The sequence below is a fragment of the Stegodyphus dumicola genome, chromosome 9 (assembly GCF_044657685.1).
Source record: "Stegodyphus dumicola isolate Sdum_Otavi_A_Nest chromosome 9, ASM4465768v1".
Lineage (NCBI taxonomy): Eukaryota > Metazoa > Arthropoda > Arachnida > Araneae > Eresidae > Stegodyphus > Stegodyphus dumicola.
In genome coordinates, this window is record NC_140776.1 from 123,463,198 (window position 1) to 123,488,959 (window position 25,762).

The window sequence follows — 25,762 nt, forward strand, 5'->3', positions numbered from 1 at the left end:
GCAATCTCATCAACACAAATAATGAACCAGAAATAAATAGCAAAATGGATCAAGTAGACAGAATAGAAGTGAAACCAATTCAAGAATTTCAAGAACGCCTTATTGATATCGTCGTTGATACCGTCGCTGTTATCTACGTTGATGACGAGAATACTCAACATCCTTCATCACATTCTAGCAAGTGTTTCACAATTTCAAAATTAAGAAAAGCTTTACTTAAATATTTTCGCTTTAAAAAAATTAAAAATAAACATAACAGTTTAAAGCATCATATCAAAATCTAAGTTTACATAATTTCAATTTATGTTCGTGATGAATTTGTTCGAAATGACACCAATCTAATTGACTGACTAAAAATTGTACATTGACTGACGAGAGACTGACTAACTGACGATCACACTAATTGACCAGTGACTGAAGTGACTGAATAAATATAGGAGATTGACTGACTTTGACTAAATAAGTGACGATCCCATTGATTGAATAAAAAAAATTGGACACTGACTGACCAGGGACTGGTCATGTGATGATCTCCTTGACAGACTGAATAACTGAGCTCATAAGCAGAACCTATATTTATTTAATAAAAAAGAGACTAATTGGGGAGCCAAGGAAGTGGCTTAATTATGACTAAACTGTGCATTTTGCCAAAATTAAGGCTTTTAATTAAACCTTAAGAATTATTTTTATTATATTTTTGCAATTAATGCATTTTTTACTATGTTTATATCATATTCTCTTTTAAATGCTATTTTATTTTTACTTATTTGTTTATTAATATTTACTTTTATGTTTTTTGTGTTTTCTTATTGTTACTTTTTAAATTTTATATTTCTTTTTTCATAATATTTTATTTTTCTTAGCATTAATTTTATTATTATTAATATTATTACTATTATTATCTTAATTTTGTATTTGATTTACTTATTTCTAAATTTTTGATTATAGTTTTTTCTACAATTTCATTTATTATTACCATTTCAAAAAAATTTCGAACCCGTTATAAAGTTTAGACTTTTATTAAAAACTAAATGTAAAATTAACACTTTTGGCTCTCGAATAAAATTTTAATCATTCGTCTTGTCATCTCATTTGTATTAAAGACTTTCGTTTATTATTATTCATTTATGATTTATTATAATATTCAAAGCTTTATTCTTGAAAAACTGCATGAATCATAAAATATTGGCATTTGAGGCAAAACTAAGAGACTTCATACTCCGCCCTAAGGGTTTCCATTTCCTCGTAATCCATAAGTATATCCAGATGCCAGAGAATGATTTTAAATAAAGAACAATTTAGTTAACAAATTCTTGTAATTTGAATTCGAATTTCATGTAACTCAGAAAATTTTCTTTAGGTAAGCGACCTTTTTAAAAGGAGATTTATTGTTATATGTTTACAATTTGTATATTTTCCCTTTCGCATTTTTATTTTTCGAGTTTGTTCAATTATAAATTCTTATTTCAATTTGGATAATTTTTAATATTGTGTTAAAACTCTTATACAAGTTTGCGAAAGACGCGCTTTTCCGGTATGAAAAATGCAAGCTAAATTTCGTTAATCAGCCCTGTAGAATGGAAGATACAAAACTGTCACCTTCTAATTCCTTGTACAAGTAAGAACTGTAATTGCTAAAAATTTAGGGTACCAGGTTTCAAGAAAACTCTGTGGTTGTGACCCAATTTAACCCACTATAAATCAATTGAAATGATTTCTTTTTTTGGCATAGTATCTGGACAGAATAAATATGGAGCTCTTTTTACCAATAAGGGATTGTAAAATGAATTCAGCAAAGAGATTTTTCGGTATTTGCAAGTATTTTCCTTTCAAGAAATACGTATCTCGATTAACTCGAGAATGAGTAGACGTAGAATGTTTTAGTATATGGGAGTGCTATAACATATAGTTGTACTCCTCGCTTTTTCGTGGCAATCGGTCACTTTAACATGTATAAATATATATATATATATATAAATATATATATATATATATATATTCCTGTCCTGTTACTCCGGCTTGTTCAGCTCTGTATTTGTGTTCTTATCTATTAGTAAATTTTGCATTTTTGCCTTTTAGAGGGGTAGAATTATGTTGTTCTTATGTTGCGGTTACGGATTTTACAACTTTAGTGCATGGGATAGCTATCGATTTATGAGCAATGTAAAAGTGATGGTAGGCGCAACGAGGAAACGATTTATTTGCATTTCAAGGAGTTAGTAGAGTTATAGAATTAAGTCATTTGGTGCGCTAACTTCCATGTGCGTTTGCATAGGGAGACTCAACATTAACTTTCAATATTGTATACCAAAATTTTGGTCAGTCTGCCTCTTGGCTGATTTGCTTGTTTGGATGCAGAAACTCAAATTTTAATTGTAAAAATTGTTTATAACTGTAATAAACGTTTTAGATTTTTATATATTTTACAGTTATTAATGAAGGTGTTTTAATAGTCCTTACAGAGAAGTCGTGTGGTGGCCACAACAGATATTTTATTGGGTGCATGTACCTAAATTAAATATACGTTCATGTTAGGTAACTGGTGAGCGAAAGTGTTTATGATTTTATATATATGACTAAAAATCAAAAGATTTGAGTAGGAGGGAAAGGGATGTGAGACCTTTAGATCGAATATAATATTCTGAAAACAATGCACTGATTTTAGAGAAAAGACAAAAGAATAGTTTAATTAAACTCCCAGTTCCCTTAACTCTGTGATTGTGACCCAATAAGCAGTGGAGATAATAAAGATTTCCATTCTAAGTCTCATAAATTTTTTCAGACATGTGTATATGTGTTAGAAGGATGCTTAAAACTCTGAATGACGTCTGATATTATGGTTTCATATGGAAGCATATTGTTGAGCTTAAAACTCTGTTCGAGGTATACTGGCTTTTGTGTAGATGTACCTATGTACCAATTTCGTAGCCCTGGGTCTATTAGCTTACACGCAGCATGAACGAAAGAAATACACACAGAAACTTCCTTTATATTATGAGTAGAGTTATATATCAGAACATCTTTCATTGCTACATATTACAAGAATCCTTTTAATAACATTTGTTTCAATCAAGTTACTAATAATTGTTTTAGGCTTTTGTTGAATTACAACAAAGTTAATGAATACATTTTTAACAATGCTAATAAACCATAATCATTAGAGATATCAAATCTAGTGGTGCTAACATTTTAACGTGTGGATCACATTTGCTTAAATTTGTTATTTTTACTGCTGAAAACGAATTCTGGCCATTTTTAGAAAATTAGAAATTAATATGGGCTTTTTGTTGACAGTATTATGTTACGTTTTTATACCAACACCGTTTATCGACAACCTATTGGGCATACTTATTTGTTTTGCGTTTGCCTTCATTTTGTTTCCTCGAAGAGAAGAGAAAACTCGAAAAAGTAACGACGAAAATACCATTAACCTTAATGAACACAACTATAGTGCCGGATAGAATATACATAATTTAGATTTCTTTGATTCATGTGCTGATATTCATGAACATAATGTCGATTCCTTTGATCTGGATATAGACAATGACACCCATCTCCTCCAAGTTTCTAACGAAGCTTTTGATAATAATGTTCTAAATTTGCATATTGATAGTGACACTGACCACATCGAACGTTTTGCCAAAGATTTCAATAATAATCCCACTGAAGTTTACCATATAAGTGATGGAAATCAATTGAATTACCTCCATGAAGAAGCAGAAAGGAATTTTGATAACCCAAAACCTGATAACTCGGGTAATCAAACAGGCATGAATAGCAGTATAACCATCTTGAACCAGGAAGACCCCAGTTTGAATGCCTCTATTAAATCATTGGATGCTGAATGCATTGTATCGCATACCGATCTTGGAGCACAAGGGGACATCAATTTCGGCAATCTCATCAACACAAATAATGAACCAGAAATAAATAGCAAAATGGATCAAGTAGACAGAATACAAGTGAAACCAATTCAAGAATTTCAAGAACGCCTTATTGATATCGTCGTTGATACCGTCGCTGTTATCTACGTTGATGACGAGAATACTCAACATCCTTCATCACATCCTAGCAAGCGTTTCACAATTTCAAAATTAAGAAAAGCTTTACTTAAATATTTTCGCTTTAAAAAAATTAAAAAAAAAACATAACAGTTTAAAGCATCATATCAAAATCTAAGTTTACATAATTTCAATTTATGTTCCTGATGAATTTGTTCGAAATGACACCAATCTAATTCACTGACTAAAAATTGTACATTGACTGACGAGAGACTGACTAACTGACGATCACACTAATTGACCAGTGACTGAATAAATATAGGAGATTGACTGACTTTGACTAAATAAGTGACGATCACATTGATTGAATAAAAAATTGGACACTGACTGACCAGGGACTGGTCATGTGATGATCTCCTTGACTGACTGAATAACTGAGCTCATAAGCAGAACCTATATTTATTTAATAAAAAAGAGACTAATTGGGGAGCCAAGGAAGTGGCCTAATTATGACTAAACTGTGCATTTTGCTTAATTAAACCTTAAGAATTATTTTTATTATATTTTTGCAATTATTGCATTTTTTACTATGTTTATATCATATTCCCTTTTAATTGCAATTTTTTTTCTTATTTGTTTATTAATATTTACTTTTATGTTTTTTGTGTTTTCTTATTGTTACTTTTTATATTTCTTTTTTCTTAATATTTTATTTTGCTTAACATTAATTTTATTATTATTAATATTATTACTATTATTATCTTAATTTTGTATTTGATTTACTTATTTCTAAATTTTTGATTATAGTTTTTATTACAATTTCATTTATTATTACCATTTCAAAAAAATTTCGAACCCGTTATAAAGTTTAGACTTTTATTAAAAATTAAATGTAAAATTAACACTTTTGGCTCTCGAATAAAATTTTAATCATTCGTCTTGTCATCTCATTTGTATTAAAGACTTTCGTTTATTATTATTCATTTATGATTTATTATAATATTCAAAGCTTTATTCTTGAAAAACTGCATGAATCATAAAATATTGGCATTTGAGGCAAAACTAAGAGACTTCATACTCCGCCCTAAGGGTTTCCATTTCATCGTAATCCATAAGTATATCCAGATCCCAGAGAATGATTTTAAATAAAGAACAATTTAGTTAACAAATTCTTGTAATTTGAATTCGAATTTCATGTAACTCAGAAAATTTTCTTTAGGTAAGCGACCTCTTTAAAAGGAGATTTATTGTTATATGTTTACAATTTGTATATTTTCCCTTTCGCATTTTTATTTTTCGAGTTTGTTCATTTATAAATTCTTATTTCAATTTGGATAATTTTTAATATTGTGTTAAAACTCTTATACAAGTTTGCGAAATACGCGCTTTTCCGGTATGAAAAATGCAAGCTAAATTTCGTTCAGTACTGTAGAATGGAAGATACAAAACTGTCACCTTCTAATTCCTTGTACAAGTAAGAACTGTAATTGCAAAAAATTTAGGGTACCAGGTTTCAAGAAAACTCTGTGGTTGTGACCCAATTTAACCCACTATAAATCAATTGAAATGATTTTTTTTTTGGCATAGTATCTGGACAGAATAAATATAGAGCTCTTTTTACCAATAACGGATTGTAAAATGAATTCAGCAAAGAGATTTTTCGGTATTTGCAAGTGTTTTCGTTTCAAGAAATACGTATCTCGATTAACTCGAGAATGAGTAGACGTAGAATGTTTTAGTATATGGGAGTGCTATAACATATAGTTGTACTCCTCGCTTTTTCGTGGCAATCGGTCACTTTAACATGTATAAATATATATATATATATAAATATATATATATATATATATTCCTGTCCTGTTACTCCGGCTTGTTCAGCTCTGTATTTGTGTTCTTATCTATTAGTAAATTTTGCATTTTTGCCTTTTAGAGGGGTAGAATTATGTTGTTCTTATGTTGCGGTTACGGATTTTACAACTTTAGTGCATGGGATAGCTATCGATTTATGAGCAATGTAAAAGTGATGGTAGGCGCAACGAGGAAACGATTTATTTGCATTTCAAGGAGTTAGTAGAGTTATAGAATTAAGTCATTTGGTGCGCTAACTTCCATGTGCGTTTGCATAGGGAGACTATACATTAACTTTCAATATTGTATACCAAAATTTTGGTCAGTCTGCCTCTTGGCTGATTTGCTTGTTTGGATGCAGAAACTCAAATTTTAATTGTAAAAATTGTTTATAACTGTAATAAACGTTTTAGATTTTTATATATTTTACAGTTATTAATGAAGGTGTTTTAATAGTCCTTACAGAGAAGTCGTGTGGTGGCCACAACAGATATTTTATTGGGTGCATGTACCTAAATTAAATATACGTTCATGTTAGGTAACTGGTGAGCGAAAGTGTTTATGATTTTATATATATGACTAAAAATCAAAAGATTTGAGTAGGAGGGAAAGGGATGTGAGACCTTTAGATCGAATATAATATTCTGAAAACAATGCACTGATTTTAGAGAAAAGACAAAAGAATAGTTTAATTAAACTCCCACTTCCCTTACCTCTGTGATTGTGACCCAATAAGCAGTGGAGATAATAAAGATTTCCATTCTAAGTCTCATAAATTTTTTCAGACATGTGTATATGTGTTAGAAGGATGCTTAAAACTCTGAATGACGTCTGATATTATGGTTTCATATGGAAGCATATTGTTGAGCTTAAAACTCTGTTCGAGGTATACTGGCTTTTGTGTAGATGTACCTATGTACCAATTTCGTAGCCCTGGGTCTATTAGCTTACACGCAGCATGAACGAAAGAAATACACACAGAAACTTCCTTTATATTATGAGTAGAGTTATATATCAGAACATCTTTCATTGCTACATATTACAAGAATCCTTTTAATAACATTTGTTTCAATCAAGTTACTAATAATTGTTTTAGGCTTTTGTTGAATTACAACAAAGTTAATGAATACATTTTTAACAATGCTAATAAACCATAATCATTAGAGATATCAAATCTAGTGGTGCTAACATTTTAACGTGTGGATCACATTTGCTTAAATTTGTTATTTTTACTGCTGAAAACGAATTCTGGCCATTTTTAGAAAATTACAAATTAATATGGGCTTTTTGTTGACAGTATTATGTTCCGTTTTTATACCAACACCGTTTATCGACAACCTATTGGGCATACTTATTTGTTTTGCGTTTGCCTTCATTTTGTTTCCTCGAAGAGAAGAGAAAACTCGAAAAAGTAACGACGAAAATACCATTAACCTTAATGAACACAACTATAGTGCCGGAAAGAATATACATAATTTAGATTTCTTTGATTCATGTGCTGATATTCATGAACATAATGTCGATTCCTTTGATCTGGATATAGACAATGACACCCATCTCCTCCAAGTTTCTAACGAAGCTTTTGATAATAATGTTCTAAATTTGCATATTGATAGTGACACTGACCACATCGAACGTTTTGCCAAAGATTTCAATAATAATCCCACTGAAGTTTACCATATAAGTGATGGAAATCAATTGAATTACCTCCATGAAGAAGCAGAAAGGAATTTTGATAACCCAAAACCTGATAACTCGGGTAATCAAACAGGCATGAATAGCAGTATAACCATCTTCAACCAGGAAGACCCCAGTTTGAATGCCTCTATTAAATCATTGGATGCTGAATGCATTGTATCGCATACCGATCTTGGAGCACAAGGGGACATCAATTTCGGCAATCTCATCAACACAAATAATGAACCAGAAATAAATAGCAAAATGGATCAAGTAGACAGAATAGAAGTGAAACCAATTCAAGAATTTCAAGAACGCCTTATTGATATCGTCGTTGATACCGTCGCTGTTATCTACGTTGATGACGAGAATACTCAACATCCTTCATCACATCCTAGCAAGCGTTTCACAATTTCAAAATTAAGAAAAGCTTTACTTAAATATTTTCGCTTTAAAAAAATTAAAAAAAAACATAACAGTTTAAAGCATCATATCAAAATCTAAGTTTACATAATTTCAATTTATGTTCCTGATGAATTTGTTCGAAATGACACCAATCTAATTCACTGACTAAAAATTGTACATTGACTGACGAGAGACTGACTAACTGACGATCACACTAATTGACCAGTGACTGAATAAATATAGGAGATTGACTGACTTTGACTAAATAAGTGACGATCACATTGATTGAATAAAAAATTGGACACTGACTGACCAGGGACTGGTCATGTGATGATCTCCTTGACTGACTGAATAACTGAGCTCATAAGCAGAACCTATATTTATTTAATAAAAAAGAGACTAATTGGGGAGCCAAGGAAGTGGCCTAATTATGACTAAACTGTGCATTTTGCTTAATTAAACCTTAAGAATTATTTTTATTATATTTTTGCAATTATTGCATTTTTTACTATGTTTATATCATATTCCCTTTTAATTGCAATTTTTTTTCTTATTTGTTTATTAATATTTACTTTTATGTTTTTTGTGTTTTCTTATTGTTACTTTTTATATTTCTTTTTTCTTAATATTTTATTTTGCTTAACATTAATTTTATTATTATTAATATTATTACTATTATTATCTTAATTTTGTATTTGATTTACTTATTTCTAAATTTTTGATTATAGTTTTTATTACAATTTCATTTATTATTACCATTTCAAAAAAATTTCGAACCCGTTATAAAGTTTAGACTTTTATTAAAAATTAAATGTAAAATTAACACTTTTGGCTCTCGAATAAAATTTTAATCATTCGTCTTGTCATCTCATTTGTATTAAAGACTTTCGTTTATTATTATTCATTTATGATTTATTATAATATTCAAAGCTTTATTCTTGAAAAACTGCATGAATCATAAAATATTGGCATTTGAGGCAAAACTAAGAGACTTCATACTCCGCCCTAAGGGTTTCCATTTCCTCGTAATCCATAAGTATATCCAGATCCCAGAGAATGATTTTAAATAAAGAACAATTTAGTTAACAAATTCTTGTAATTTGAATTCGAATTTCATGTAACTCAGAAAATTTTCTTTAGGTAAGCGACATCTTTAAAAGGAGATTTATTGTTATATGTTTACAATTTGTATATTTTCCCTTTCGCATTTTTATTTTTCGAGTTTGTTCAATTATAAATTCTTATTTCAATTTGGATAATTTTTAATATTGTGTTAAAACTCTTATACAAGTTTGCGAAATACGCGCTTTTCCGGTATGAAAAATGCAAGCTAAATTTCGTTCAGCCCTGTAGAATGGAAGATACAAAACTGTCACCTTCTAATTCCTTGTACAAGTAAGAACTGTAATTGCAAAAAATTTAGGGTACCAGGTTTCAAGAAAACTCTGTGGTTGTGACCCAATTTAACCCACTATAAATCAATTGAAATGATTTTTTTTTTTGGCATAGTATCTGGACAGAATAAATATAGAGCTCTTTTTACCAATAACGGATTGTAAAATGAATTCAGCAAAGAGATTTTTCGGTATTTGCAAGTATTTTCGTTTCAAGAAATACGTATCTCGATTAACTCGAGAATGAGTAGACGTAGAATGTTTTAGTATATGGGAGTGCTATAACATATAGTTGTACTCCTCGTTTTTTCGTGGCAATCGGTCACTTTAACATGTATAAATATATATATATATAAATATATGTATATATATATTCCTGTCCTGTTACACCGGCTTGTTCAGGTCTGTATTTGTGTTCTTTTCTATTAGTAAATTTTGCATTTTTGCCTTTTAAAGGGTTAGAATTATGTTGTTCTTATGTTGCGGTTACGGATTTTTCAACTTTATTGCATGGGATAGCTATCGATTTATGAGCAATGTAAAAGTGATGGTAGGCGCAACGAGGCCATTTATTTGCATTTCAAGGAGTTAGTAGAGTTAGTGAATTAAGTCATTTGGTGCGCCAACTTTCATGTCCGTTTGCATAGGGAGACTAAACATTAACTTTCAATATTGTATACCAAAATTTTGGTCTCTCTGCCTGTTGGCTGATTTGCTTGTTTGGATGCAGAAACTCAAATTTTAATTGTAAAAATTGTTTTTAACTGTAATAAACGTTTTAGATTTTTATATATTTTACAGTTATTAATGAAGGTGTATTAATAGTCCTTACAGAGAAGTCGTGTGTTGGCCACATCAGATATTTTATTGGCTGCATGTACCTAAATTAAATATACGTTCTTGTTAGGTAAGTGGTGAACGAAAGTGTTTATGATTTTATACATAAATAAAAATCAAAAGATTTGAGTAGGAGGAAAAGCGATGTGAGACCTTTAGATCGAATATAATATTCTGAAAACAATGCACTGATTTTAGAGAAAAGACAAAAGAATAGTTTAATTAAACTCCCACTTCCCTTAACTCTGTGATTGTGACCCAATAAGCAGTGAAGATAATAAAGATTTCCATTCTAAGTCTCATGAATTTTTTCAGGCATGTGTATAAGTGTTAGAAGGATGTTCAGCCAACAGCATTAAGCAGACGCATAATTTAGCTCTATTGGTTCACCGAAGATGAAATATAAGTCACTTTCTCGTTTCCGCTCTTTAGTCATAATCTGTTGGATGAGAAAATGACCATCGCACGAGCTACCTTAATTCCATTCCCTGAATCCCTTAGTAAGGTAAGCGTTCTGAAAACGCCATGATGTCTCAACTTATTATATCTTGTTATTGAGGAATGTAGAGAATTGGAACGATATGTTCTATTCACTCGGTTTTCAATGTTCACAATGTCTGTTATGATGGTGGTATGAAATGTCGTCGCCTGATATGATGTCAGAATGACGTCTGATAGTATGGTTTCTTATGGAAGCATATTGTTGAGCTTAAAACTCTGTTCGAGGTATACTGGCTTTTGTGTAGATGTACCTATGTACGAAATTCGTATCCCTGGGTCTATTAGCTTACGCGCAGCATGAACGAAAGAAATACACACAGAAACTTCCTTTATATTATGAGCAGAGTTATATATCAGAACATCTTTCATTGCTACATATTCAAAGAATCCTTTTAATAACATTTGTAACAATCAAATTACTAATAATTGTTTTAGGCTTTTTTTGATTTACAACAAAGTTAATGAATACATTTTTAACAATGCTAATAAACCATAATCATTAGAGATATCAAATTTAATGGTGCTAAAATTTTAGTGTGGATCACATTTGCTTAAATTTGTTATTTTTACTGCTGAAAACGAATTCGGGCCATTTTTAGAAATGGGCTTCTTTCTGTTGACAGTATTATGTTACGTTTTTATACCAACACCGTTTATCGACAGCCTATTGGGCATACTTATTTGTTTTGCGTTTGCCTTGTAAAGTTGCGCGCTTCCAACCTGCACGCAACAAAGTGGTGACTGCTGAAAACTGGAAATTAGACAGAGTCTTGAGAAGGGTGTAAGTCCCCTTTAATTCAACTTTAGAATTTACAATTGCGAGCTCTTGACGCTCACAAACTACGCCGACCCGGCGGTAAAATAAAAATAAGAAACTGAAAAGAGATAATAACAAGTGACTAACTACGAGGCTCTTTGAACGTAACTAACTTCACCGCGTTTTACAATACCGCTGATAAATCAGCAAACTCTGAATATTACGTTGAAAGATTAACAATTTTCCGAGGCAGCACACAGGCCGAAACGTGTGGTTCTTCAATTTCTAACTAGCCACTTCCACACTCGTGAAGCAAGAAAGCACACCTTCGAACTCGTTTCCTTTCTATTTAACTCAGAATACTTCCGCTGATAAATTTGAATCCTTGCACGTTCTACTAAAATTTACATACTCTGGCATTGGCAGTTCCAGGGGAAAGTAAGGCTTGACAGGAAAGATTGTTTAAACTTAAAATAAATGTTAGTTAAAATAAATATAAACCCTACATTTGCCGCTGCCAGAATTTGGAAAACTTGGAAGCAGGTCCTACAAACGACCTGTTGAAAAGTTCTACAATTCTGAACTAAATTTTAAGAGCCTCGTTTACATAAAAAAATCTTATGTCACAAAAGGTATAATAAATTTCTGTGTATACTTATTTCAATCTCTCTTCTTACAGCAACTTTTCCTGGACTTCAGTAATCAATCTTGTTCTTTTCCTTCCAGCATCTGGAAGGAATAAGTATCAGTATCTTTCTAAATACATTATAATTTACACTTTCTTGACACTGAATAAATTTTTGTTTTTAAACGATTTATTTTCCTTAGTTACTGCTTAATTCACATTCATTCAAGTATTCAAACATGAATTTAACTTTACCCTGGCTCTCCACCATGTGTGGTGTCAAACGGGAATATTCATGTTTTAGTATTGCAACACTTCCCCTAACCACAATGATTTGTTAGAATTCAACGATCAAATAGACACACCTTACTCGACATTCTACAACTCGATGAGCTACTTTAACATTCTTAAAATTCAAGTGTAGGTGGAGAACCCTACAAAACACATTCATTCAAACTTCCCCCTCATTCATCTTTAGACATGCAGGCTTTCGCTCTAAAGCATGATTTTATCTACAGTTTAATACTTAAATTTGAATTCATTGCTTTTGAGCATTTACTTTTAGCATCTAAAATTTTATGCTTCTAGACTGAATTCTACTTTTACATAACTTTCAAGTATTTACGTATATTTACAAAATTCTAATACATATGATTTTTATAATTTACCATAAAATGAATAAGAGAAAAATAAATTTTTACTTTACTCATTCTTCGCCAAGCTGGCGGCACTGAAACTAAAGTTCTTACTTTAATACAAGAATACGAAGTTATTTTTATCTTCGGCCAAATTTTGGCTTTAACATAACAGAATTAGTCTTTCAACCAACAGAAACTGCTTGTTCTTAGATTTTATACTTAAAGAAAATAATACTTTTGCCTTAGCTAAATAAAGTAAAACAAAACTAAGTCTCAACCGAGACACATTGACTTCCGTCAAAACATAGAACTTCGTATTTACGCATAACATTTCGGAAGAAAAGAAAAAAAAATTATAGAAGATTTTAACTTATCTTTGAGTTTTCGATGATTGGAACTCCGTCATTCTTTTCTGGCAGAACTGCTCCCAAGTTATAGGTTTCATGGACGTCAGTCTTCTCCTTAATGACCTCCGAGTGTCGTCCACGTTAATTTTTCTTTTTCGTCCTCTGCATGCTGGCCTCTTGGTGTAGTAGTCGTCGGGTTGCTGTCTTTTCCGTTTTTCCCCTGGACGGCTGGTCTTGGCGTCCTCCGGTCTGGAGTCATGCTTGAATTTCTTGTGTTGGTGTTGGTCTTTTCGTTCCTCCTGCTGTCTTTTTATTTTCGGGAACGGTGGCCTTGTTTGCACCTGACTCTCTGGCCCTGGGAGCGTTCTCCTTGATGTATAATTTCTACTACGATACGTTGTAAGTGGTGTTTTCCTCTTTACCAAGGTTTCTTTACGCGGCGGCTTTGCTTTCTTGTTTTTCTTAAATGCTGGAGTCTGAAAGATTTTGTTTGTTCTTTTCGGTACCGTCGCATGGGTTGTAGAAGGGCTAGGTTTCTCTTCAGTTCTCTGCTTCTTGGGTGGTGGAACAGTTGTTGTTATCTCTGGACCTTCTACTACTTCGTTTAGACTTGAGTCCTGCAAGAAACTTTTAAGGATTTCAAAATCATTTGGATTATAGTATTTTTTCACCTGGTCGGGACTTGCTTTACAGACCTCCCCTCTCTCGTTCTTAAGATATAATACGACACCTTTGATTTCCTGAATTACATAGGGGCCTTCAAATTTTGGAGCTAGCTTTGCCGTAAAATTGTCTGGGGCACTTGATAAAGAAAATTTCCGCTTCAATACTTTATCCCCAACTTTAAAATCTGCTTCACGGCGTTTTCTATCATAATATGTTTTTTGCTTATTTCTTGCCGTATCCGAGCTTTTAAGCGCCTGATCAATCAGTTTTTGCACATCTTTCTGTTTAAACTCCTGCTCTCTTTGTTGCACAAAGAATAATTTATCTAAAGGCGTAATTAACTTTCTGCCTAAAAATAATTCTGCTGGGGTTTTTCCCGTAGTATCGTGATTTGCCGTTCTTAAAGCATAATCTAACTCATTTATGTAGCCATCCCAGCGCTTGTGATGTGTGCTAACGTAACTGCGAATTATTTTTACAATGTTTTTATTAACTCTTTCTGCTATGTTTGCCTGTGGTCTATACGGAACCATTTTGATATGGCGTATGCCAATTCCAGTGCATATGTTTTCAAATATTTGACTAATGAATTGTTTACCGTTATCGCTAATGACTTTTATCGGTGCACCGTATTTTAAAATGTATCTGTGTAAGAATGCATCTGCGACTGTTTTGGCTGACGCGCGTTTAAGTGGAACAATTTCTGTCCATTTTGAAAAATGATCTACAATTACTAAAAGAAAACGATTTTTATTTAACTCACTCTGGGGGAAAGGACCAAATGATCTATGCCTAAAATTTCATTCGGAAATGTAGCGCGAATGCTATTTAAGTACCCGGCCGGGCTGTAATTAATATCATTTATTAACTGACATTGATTGCAGGACTTGACATACGCAGTTACTATTTTGTATAATTGCGGGAAATATACCGCCTCGTGTAGCCTTTTTAAAGTCTTTCTGACCCCTAAATGACCCGCTGTTTTCGCGTCGTGTAATTCCTTCAAAATGCTTAATCGAAGCGAGGCTGGGATGACTGGTTTGTACTCGAGATTTTCGTTTGTTGTTTTCGTATAAAAATAATAAATTATCTATTATTTCATAGTTTTCTGCTCTATTTCTTATCGCATCGATATCTGTGTGCTCAAAGCTTTCGGGGGTCTTTCAAATATGCATAGATACTTCCAAATTCAGGATCAGCTTTCAATTCAGCAATAATTGTATCTCTAGAATCTAAAATTTTTAAAGTCAACACAGCGCATTTAAGTTCATTGCTTTCATCGTCCAGTTTTATACGAGAAAGTGCGTCAGCTACATTGTTTTCCTTACCCGGTTTATATTTGATTATGAGATTATATTCTTGGAGTTTTAAAGCCCATCTTATTAACCTGGGCGTTAAGTTTTTCCCCGAGTAAAGTCTACCAACAGCCGCATGATCCGAAAAGACTGTTACTGGCGCTTTGCTGAAATAAACTCGAAATTTGTGTACAGCCATTAATACGGCTAATGATTCTCTCTCTGTAGCTGTATAATTCCTTTGTGTGTGATTCAACGTTTTACTAAAAATGCCAAAGGATGGCTATTTTGCATAAGAACCGCACCCACAGCATAGTCCGACGCATCTGCTGCAATTTCCAGGTTTTCGTCCCCCTCCGGGAATTTCAAAACAGGGGCATTGATGAGCGCTTCTTTTAATCTTTCAAATGCGGTATTTGCTTCCGCTGTCCACATGAATTTACTTTTCTTTCTTTTAATTACTAACAGGGGTTCAACAATATTAGCGAAATCTTTTATGAATAATCGATAGTAAGAACATAACCCAAGGAAAGAAGAATGTTTCTTGGCGGTGTTGGGAGGTGGGAAATTCTTGATTGCTTTTATTTTTGAATCTTGAGTTTCTATACCCTTTTGCAAAATTTTATAACCCAGATATTTAAGTTCTTTAGTTGCGAACTTTCATTTTGAGGCGTTAATTGTAAGACCGGCCTCTTTTAATAATTTAAAAACTTCTTCTAGATCTTTAATATGTTGTTCCAACGTACTACTCGTTATAATTATATCATCTAGATAGATTAAAGTCGATTTTCCTAGGACAGGCTTTAGAGCAATGTCCATAGCTCTCTGGAATGTTGATGGGGCCCCACACAACCCAAAGGGCATGCGTAAAAATGCTAAGTGCCCGATTTTGTTATAAACGCGGTTTTATGTACGTCTTCGGGTCTCATAGCTATTTGATAGTAGCCAGACATTAAGTCCAAAGTAGTTATGTATCTAGTAGATTTAATCTTTCTAATAATTTCCTCTACAACCGGCAAAGGGTAAACTGGGAATTTAGTAATACTATTCAGTTTTCTGTAATCGATAGCAAACCTCCAAGCCCTTTTATCCGAAGGAGGAAACTCGTTCTTTTTCCTACATAGTACGACTGGACTCGCGTACTCACTATTTATGGGAGTCATTATTTTGTTCTTTGACATTTCCTGAATATGTTCTTCTATAATTAGTCTAGTATTAAACACAATTACGTCAATTTGAAATGTGTATCTTTTAGCATGTTAAAAAGTTTTGATATAAAAAATAATGATGATACTGTTGGGAAAAATATTTCGAGATGGGAGAAAGGGGAACGAACAAACGTTCAATTCCTAGTCGAATATTAATTCCATATGTATTAAAGAATTTTTTCTGAGTTCTCCTTCACAAATCTGGCTATAATTTAAATTTAAAATAATATTTTACAATGTGGATATTCTTCTCTGTAGTTAAAAATAATTTGATCTCCTGCACTTTGTCAAGAAAGTGTGATAAGTTAAGCTTATGAGGCTGTGTGGTAAATGGTGAAATCATATTAAGAATCCGAGTCATGCTTTCATCTGAAGAAAAAAATCAAGGTTTAGCATATGTTTGGTGATTTAAGGTAGGATATGTAGAAAATTCAATTGTAATTTGTAGATATTTTTATAAATTGCTTTAAAGAATTAACAGAATCTGTGTTAGTAATGTTGTGATGTTGCGTGGCCCCAACTTGTCCGCAACAGTAGTAGTGACTGCTGTGAACTGGAAGTTACACAAACTCGTAAGAAGGGTTTAATCCCTTTTTATTTCACTTTAGAACTTACATTTGCGTTCACTTGACGCTCACAAACTATGCCGACCCGGCGGTGTAACAAAAAATAGAAGAGTACAACTAAAAATAAATAACAGGATGCATAACTAACGAAGTCACAATCTACGAGGCTCTATAATTGTAAATATCTTAACCGCGTTCTAAGATACAGCTGAGATTCAGCAAACTTTCTGATTAAGACGTTGAAAGAATTCAACTAACTACCGAAGTAGGCATACAGGCCGAAATGCGCGGTTCTTAAACTTCTACCAAGCAACCTTCACGCTCGTGAATCAAGAAACACACTTACAAACTCGTTTCCCTTCTATTTAAATCAAATTACTTCTGCTTAAAATTTGAATACTCTGCGCGTTCTACTAAAATTTACATACTCTGGCATTGGCAATTCCAGGGGAAAGTAAAGGCTTGACAGGAAAGATAGCTTAAACTTAAAATAAATGTTAGTTAAAATAAATATAAACCCTACAATGTAAATGAATTTTTTAATAAAAGAGAGTGTTCTGAGTGTATTCACGTACATGTCTGTAGCATAAAATAATAAGAAATTCAATATTTTCCCAAATGTATTCGAAATAAACGCATTAGATATATCCAAGTATTGGTTTAAGTAGACTTTATGCCATGAAAATTTATTACTCAATATAAGATTTGTTCAAAGCCAGCATATCTGATATTACAGAAACTTGTGTAAGTCTGTATTTATTTTTGATAAAAAGGAATTAGAAATGTAACGTGAATATGCTTTACAAGTTAAAAATAAGAGATGTGTAAATAGAAGGTAAAAAGTGTAAAATTTACAATTGCCAGACATAGTTTGGTGAATCTTTTGAATAAAAGTAAAATTTGTACACGAGAATTCATAATGCTTCGCATCGACATAGTTTGGTGAAACCTCTGAATAAAAATAAGATGTGTAAAAGAACATACGGAATATTTTGTATAGTATTTCAAAAAGTTAACGCAATACATTAGAAGAGAAAGTTGGGAGTATCCTCGATTAAGTGTTAGTATCACAAAAAGTGGGAAATGTAATATTCCAAATAAACTGTGTAGAATGCTTTAAAGTTACAAAAAATAATATTTATGAAGGCCTCCAGAAAGAAATTATCTGCATGTGAATTCTAGTTTAAATTCCGTAGACAGAGAAATATATGAAAGTTTATTTTCGGAGAAATGGCAATGTAACATCAATAAGTATTTAAAACAAGGGAGAAAAAGTTAAACGTAAAACAAAAATATAATAAGATAGAAAATTAAAGCATACAAAAATTTACATTTGTTAAAAAAAAAAAAAAAAAAAATCTGAAATGTTTCAGATTTTAAATTACGTCCAAAGGGGCGTTTTTTTAACGTTTTGAGTGTTACCTTTATTTATTAAATATCATGTTCTTTGCACTTAAACCATAAAATTCAGTTCAAGAGCAATATCGCAAAATAATGTTAAATTAAGCATATCTTTAGAATTTCCGATATACACAGTCTCGCAAGCTGGAGATAAAAGTATTTTTTTTCTATATAACGTTGCCATTTCTCGCTTTTAAAGCATTGAGTTCGTAAATCAAAAATTCGTTAAAGTTTTACAAAATATAAAATCTATAATAAAACAAATTCCAAATTTGGGATTTCAGATGCCCATATTCGCAGTAGGATTTCGTCATTCAAAATTCGATGGCTCTATGTACCATTGTTTTATCACAATGCGAGAAATAGACAATCATTTATGCAGATTTTTCATTATTTAATTTCTTCAAATATAATGCAGGACTCTAACATTTTGTGGCAACAGTTTGAAAAGTGAACCGACGTTTATGAGTCCGACGCAAAATCGCAAAACGAAAACAATAGTCCTTCAGGGACAAAGCCCCTTTGTACTAAAAAAAAAAAAAAAAAAAAAAAAAAAAAAAAAAAAAAAAAAGGTGAAAAAATTTAAATTTAATAATAATAATTTAATAAATGTAAAAATAGCAAAAATTGTGCTTGTGTAAATAGGAAAGCGAAAACAAAATTTACACTTGTTAAAATAAATATTACTTTTGTAACATTAATGAAAGTAAAAGTAAAAAAAAAATTAAGTTAAACGGAAAAAATTTGCAGAAAGAACTTTTGTAAAACAAAAAAAAATTACAAGAAATTATAAGAAATAAATTTACTTTTGTAGAGATAAAAACGTGGAAACTCTAATTTGCGAAAATTAAGAGTAAGACTTACGCTTGCAAAAATTATAAACTTGGGATAAAAAATTACTAAATCTAATTTAGTAGGGATGAGAAAATATATATATATATATATACTTGTAAAATAAAAAAGAGAAATTTTTAATGTGCCAACATTACGTTAAAAACAGCAAAGAATAAATTTAATGATTTAGAAAGGCAAAATAAATGTATGTCCACTTCAAGAAACAAAGACGCCGATTGGTAAAAATAGGAAAGGTATTGTTAGCGAGAATCTGATTGGTCGCAATTCTCATAGTGACATTTTATTCTTCAGATGATGTGGAGGTAAAGGCGTTTATGCCTAAGAACTCCGTAACACGAACTTCCTTGATCCTTGATCCTTGACATCATAGTGGTTTTCGCATGGACCTTATAAGAGATTATTACCTATTATTCTTATAAGGTCCAGGGGTTTTCGCTAGTGAAAACTTAAAATAACAGGATTCAAGGGACGAACCGGGCTTTGTGGAACCGTGGCTCCAATGCTAGAGGTTATGGGTTGGAATTCTAACTGTGGGGCTGCTTTTAAAACACGTGCAATTACATAAAATTTATACATTAAAATTACTTTATTAACTTAATAGAATTAATTAAAAATAATGACAAATTAAATAATTAAAAATTCTAAAGAAAAATGAATATCATCCTAAACGCGTGATTCAAGAGTTCGTTGCCATAAAAAATTAAAATTCGAATATGACTTCATTCAAATACGCCCATACGCCTTGCATTACTTTCCAGAAAAATATAAGATGGCAGCGGTGCATCAAAGGCGCGGTCCCTTGTTTTGTTCTTAAGTAGTTCTATTGTTCTATTTCGTAATGACTTCATACGGCCTCTTTCTTCTTGTAATCAACAGAATCTTTATTGTAGCGATTAATTGTCCACGAATATTCAGCTGCCGACCCCCAACTCAGGGGATCAACTCTGATCCAGTTTGGAACCCTTAACTTAGATCTTCGCATGGACATCTCAGCACTTTGATCAAAGTTACATTCTCCCATGGTAAAAAACCGAAACTTCATACCAGTGTAGGGCACGCTTATGCCTTGGGGAACGATGGTGAACTTGCATTACGGTGCCGAAACATTTATGCAAGTTACTCATCCCTGTCAGATCACTGCCATTTGCAACTGAGTACATATGTGAAAATAATTTGAAATTTTCTAGTGACACAGAATTTTTCAAATAGTCTAATTTATGAATATCTATGCGAATTTATTCTTAATTATATACTCCATATCTTCCAAAATTTGCTACTGAATTTAACTTACCTCTGAGGTCAATCTCTCTAAGAAGCCATGGAACCTCCTTCCAATCCTTTTCTTTGAGATCAACTATGGTATTATAACCAGCATTAAATTTTTTCAACGCAGGCAGAAGTGGAAACAAATTTGGGCCAATTGTCATTATATTATTCCAGCTGAAACAATAAATAAATAAGAAAGAATGAAAATCAGAAAGGATTCAGTTTTTCTAGTTAGCGTCTAGTTAAATAAAAAAGTCATCTGTTATAATTTAACTAAATAAAAAGCATTAGTATTATTGCATGCGTACGGGTTCGTAATGAACTAAAGGCATACAGAAGAGATGATAGCTTGATAAAATTTATTTTACCAAAATAAAAATGTTATAGTTCATTGAATTTTCATAAAAATACTCGTACTTCTTAGTCTGACGGAGCACAATCAGTAATTACCACTTTAAACTACTAAGAACGTTAAACGTAAACACAACGCAATCTAAACAGCGAAGCTAGCACGGAGATCTCACAATACTCCAAAGTCAACTTTGAACTAAAAACTGAAATCTGATCCTCTCTCGGGCTTATAAAGTTTTCCCCCGGCCATCGAGAAATCTCTAGTACTTCTCAAAATTACTGGAAGAAATATACAGTTAAAGTTACATATAAGGTTTGAATACAGTTACAGTTACATATAGCGATAAATTCCAGTTATCAAATTGCAGTGCTAATTACGTTTATACAGGGACCGAACCAAAATGACCTCCGAACGGTTGCCAAGTTTGTCGACGTTTCGCACTTTCTCGCAAAATATAGCGACAAAAATTAATCGCCAAAACCATCGCCACTTTGGCGATATCTCGCGACATTAGCGAGATAGCCATTTACCTCAATGTTAAATACCTGTAACCGTTTTTTTGGACAGAGCTTCTCTCTTCAGACTTTTCATGTTACCACATACAAATTTCGTAACACTGGCCCCTTCCCAAGGACTATACGTTCGAAGAAATGCAATCCCTGGACAGGAAGCCATGTTTATAACTCAAGAAATTTAATGCGATACTAAATTAATAATTTCTCTAAGTAACATACAAAAAATCAAAAACTATACCAATAATTAAATGCTAAAATTTACAAATTTATATATACATAGCACCACGGTCTTAGTGTACAATTTCTAGTACTTAAACTATGAAGACTCCGTACTATGGTTGTAGTAAAAGGCTAGCCTGCCGTAATGAACGACTTAGAATTTGATGATATGAATCCAACGACATCGTTCAACATGTTTAGGACTCTGAAAGGACCATCCCAGGAAGACTGTATTTTAGGAGAAAGTCTTTTCCGCCGAATCGGATTCCGTACCATATCTTGTCACATTCGTTGAATCGATGTCCTTTAGCTTTTGTGTCGTACCAGGTCGTCATCTTCTCCGTCGCCAAACTGACTCGCTCTCTCGAAAACTTGTGCATCACTTTAAACTGTGCCTGGAGATCTTGGATCTACCCCTCAGGCAATGAAGGCGCATCAGGAGGGCAACCAAACAAGAGATCGCAAGGCAGACGAAGGTCGCGACAGAAGAGCATCTGGTATGGGAGTAGTCGGCAGTCTCGTGAACAGCACTGCGATAAGCCAGTAATAACAGAGAAAACTTCTGATCCCAGTCCACGAGAGGAACCAACCTGCAAGAGGATATTGTTGCGTGCGTACGGGTTCGTTATGAAATGAATGCACAAGTCCGATGAAAAATGAACAAAAATTTATTATTATCACAACAAAAATGCTTAAATTTTCTCAAATTATCATGCAGTATTACAATATCTCACAGTGGTTATCTTTTAACTACTCAAATGTCCAATAGAACGTAATTCAAAACAGCTAAAGAACGCTAATCCGCGAATTCGCTGCAATCAACAAGAGCAGTTTTCTAAACAACAACAAACTAAGCAACTACTACGAACTGAGATGTTTTCCTCCTTTTATAACATTTTAAAATCACGTGCTAGAATTTTCTGGTACTTTCTCGAAATAAAAAAAACCTATTTATTTATTTAATGTTAAATGCACGTGCTCTTTAATTTTTAATTTTCCAGCTTAGCTTTCTTCTTTTAATATTCGTCACGCGCTGCACTGCGCGGGAAATAAAACCATTTAATTTATAATTGAACTAACATTAGCTTTTTAAATACCAAATTCGTAACACTGCCCCCCTTCCCAAGGACTGCACGTCCCGGGCAGTACAATCCCTGGACAGGAAGCTAAACTTACAACTGTGGCATAAATGCATTAATAAGCATTACATTACAATAATAAACAACATGAACAATAAATGCGATAAATAAAACAAATCAAATGCTATCAAATACAAATCAAATACTAAATGCAAATCAAATACTAAATACAAATCAAATACTAAATACAAATCAAATCAAATACACATTTAAAAACAAAAAGGACCATGATCTTATACTATTTACAATTATTTACATTACGTACTATGGCCATAGTAATGAGCTAACCTGTTGTAATGAATGACTTTAGGTTTAGATTTCGAAGACTTATGAATCCGAACCACGATGTCATTTAGATTGTTTAGGACAGTGTGGTGAGCATCCCAAGGTGACTGTAATTCAGGCCTGACTCTTTTTCGTCGAATCGAGTTCCACAACCACACCTTGTCTCCTTTGTCGAATCTATGTTCAGTAGCTCTTGTGTTGTATCTGGTCTTCACTTTTTCCGTCGCCAAGTTCACTCGCTTTCGTGCGGAACAGTGCATCACTTCAAAACGGGCCTGGACATCTTGGATGTATTCCTCAGGCGATGAAGGCGCATCCGTACGGCGACCAAACAGGCGGTCACAAGGCTGCTGACGAAGGTCTCGACCGAAGAGCATCTAGGATGGAAAATAACCGGTAGTCTGATGTTTCTCTCCGACCCTAGTATGATTTCGGCAGCTTTCCGAGCTGGATTTTTCAGACAAGGCGTCGGCATTTCCAAATGAGGATCCCTTCTGAGGATGGATAGTCATGTCATCAGATGCTGAAAGCAGTTTGTTGTTTTTGAAGTCTAAGGAAAAGTATTTCCTTAAGTAGTATTTCCTTAAGTCCAATCCGAGTATGCATGGATCTGTAATATCCGCCACATAAGCCGTGTGATGGTAGGTGGCACATCCAAACGTGATGTTCACGTTTAACTTCCCAGCTATGTCGATCTTATCACCAGACGCAGTCTGAAGGGTAACAGAGGATGGCGTCCAAATAAGTTTACCTTTAAACTGTTCAGCTACATCTTTCCTAATGATGGTAATATTAGCTCCTGTGTCAATGATCATATTGCAAGGAACTCCATCGATATTTCCATTGATGGACAGTCCGTTACTGTCGCCACTCACTCTAGAAATCTTGAGTGCTTTAAAACAAGGTTTTACATTATCTGGCAACCTCCGTTCCTTGATGTGGTCATTAATTTGTTTCCTGCGTTGTTGCTGAGAAATGGTCTCAATTTGGGGTGTTCTGCAATTCTTTCGTACGTGGCCTTCAGTTCCACAGTTCCAGCACTTTGGTTTCTTGTCAATCCTTTTCTGTCCCATGACATTTAATTGTCTATTTAACCCGCCTCTCTTACTTTCCGTGCTTTGGGGTGTTCTGTAGTTCCTTCGTATGTCGCCTTCAACAACGCAGTTCCAGCACTTTAGGGTTGGTTTCTTCTCACCAATATTCCGTCTCAAGGCATTCACTGGTCTTGTCAAATCATCCATTTTATTATCCGTGCCCTGGGGTGTTCTGCAATGCCGTCGTAGGTGACCTTCAGAATCAGATCTGCAACACCTTACAGCCACTTTGTTCTCACTGCTACTCCGTATCAAAGCGTCGACTTGTCTGGATAGTCATCTAAACGAGCCATCAGTTGATCCACTGGCTCGTGGACTCGCATAGCTCTGACTGGGTAGCGGTCCCTATGAGTTGCTTGCTGGCTTGCCTCGAATTTCATGGCGTACAACAGACCACTTTTTATATCCTTCACATCCGCCATTCGTATAGCTTTCTGTATTTCAGAATCCCGGATGCCATCGATAAAGTATTGTAAGGACAGGATTTCCCTTGTTTCTGTCGGGCATTCCGGAAAGGCGAGATGGGACAGCCTTTCAAAATCCGTGGCGAGTTCCTGGAGTGATTCGGTGGGCTTCTGTTGACGGGATTTTAATTGAAGCCTGCTATAGTCTTTTAAACATTTCTCGATAAAGCGCAGCTCCAAAGCGCCGGATAGAGCTTCGAAGTCAAGTCTTTGGTTTTCGGGAAGCGTCTGCAGGATATCCGCTGCGTCTGCTCTCACCGAAGCGGCGAGATGACAGGCCTTCGTTTGGGAATCCCATCCATTCGCATCCGCAACGATAGAAAACTGGGTCTTATACACTTCCCAGGATGTCTTCCCATCATATGTGGATAGCTTCAGAGATGGACGAGCAGGCATCGGTAAGAATTTAAAATCATCACTCTTGCTCCCTGCCGTCGCTACGAATTTCTTTAAAGTTTCCATTTCTTTGGCAACTGCAGAAACTCTCTGATCAATTTGTTGTTCGATTTGGTGTTGGACGGCACAAACTCTTCCTTCAGTTCGTTCCTCCACAGCAGAAACTCTCCCTTCTATTTGTTCTTTGACGGAGGAGACTCTTTCTTCAGTTTCTCCAACCTTACTTTCGACCGAGTCTATTCTACCTTCCATAGCCTCAAATTTGTTTTCTATTACGCAAGTAATTTCTCTTTTCATTTCCTCTTGACCTGCTTTCATCTCGTCTCTAAGAGATTTCATCTCGTCTTTAACATATTCCTGTCCCGCTTCAATCTTTTCCTGATTCGATTTCATATCTTCTTTCAACGAGACAAAGGCTGAGATCAACTGCCTTAATTGCTCTTCCATCGCTCTTGTTATTGGCATTCAAATCCCACTTCTGACACCGAAATTGTTGCGTGCGTACGGGTTCGTTATGAAATGAATGCACAAGTCCGATGAAAAATGAACAAAAATTTATTATTATCACAACAAAATGCTTAAATTTTCTCAAATTATCATGCAGTATTACAATATCTCACAGTAGTTATCTTTTAACTACTCAAATGTCCAATAGAACGTAATTCAAAACAGCTAAAGAACGCTAATTCGCGAATTCGCTACAATCAACAACAGCAGTTTTCTAAACAACAACAAACTACGCAACTGCTACGAACTGAGATGTTTTCCTCCTTTTATAACATTTATATAACATTTATAACTTTTATAACATTTTAAAAACACGTGCGAGAATTTTCTGGTACTTTCTCGAAATCAAAAAGACATATTTATTTATTTAATGTTAAATGCACGTGCTCTTGTATTTTTAATTTTCCGGCTTAGCTTTCTTCTTTTAATATTCGTCACGCGCTGCACTGCGCGGGAAATAAAACCATTTAATTTATAATTGAACTAACATTAGCTTTTTAAATA

At 33.5% G+C, this 25,762-nt stretch overlaps 1 protein-coding gene across 1 annotated transcript in view; it reads right to left on the bottom strand.

Moving 5' to 3' along the window:
- The window catches only part of LOC118200853 (uncharacterized), a 151,950-nt gene that overhangs the window by 81,063 nt on the left and 45,125 nt on the right, over positions 1-25,762 (bottom strand). The window contains exon 4 of the mRNA XM_085824043.1: positions 20,313-20,461. Coding sequence (XP_085680169.1) covers positions 20,313-20,461 — 149 coding nt within the window. The remainder of the gene's footprint in view (positions 1-20,312; positions 20,462-25,762) is intronic.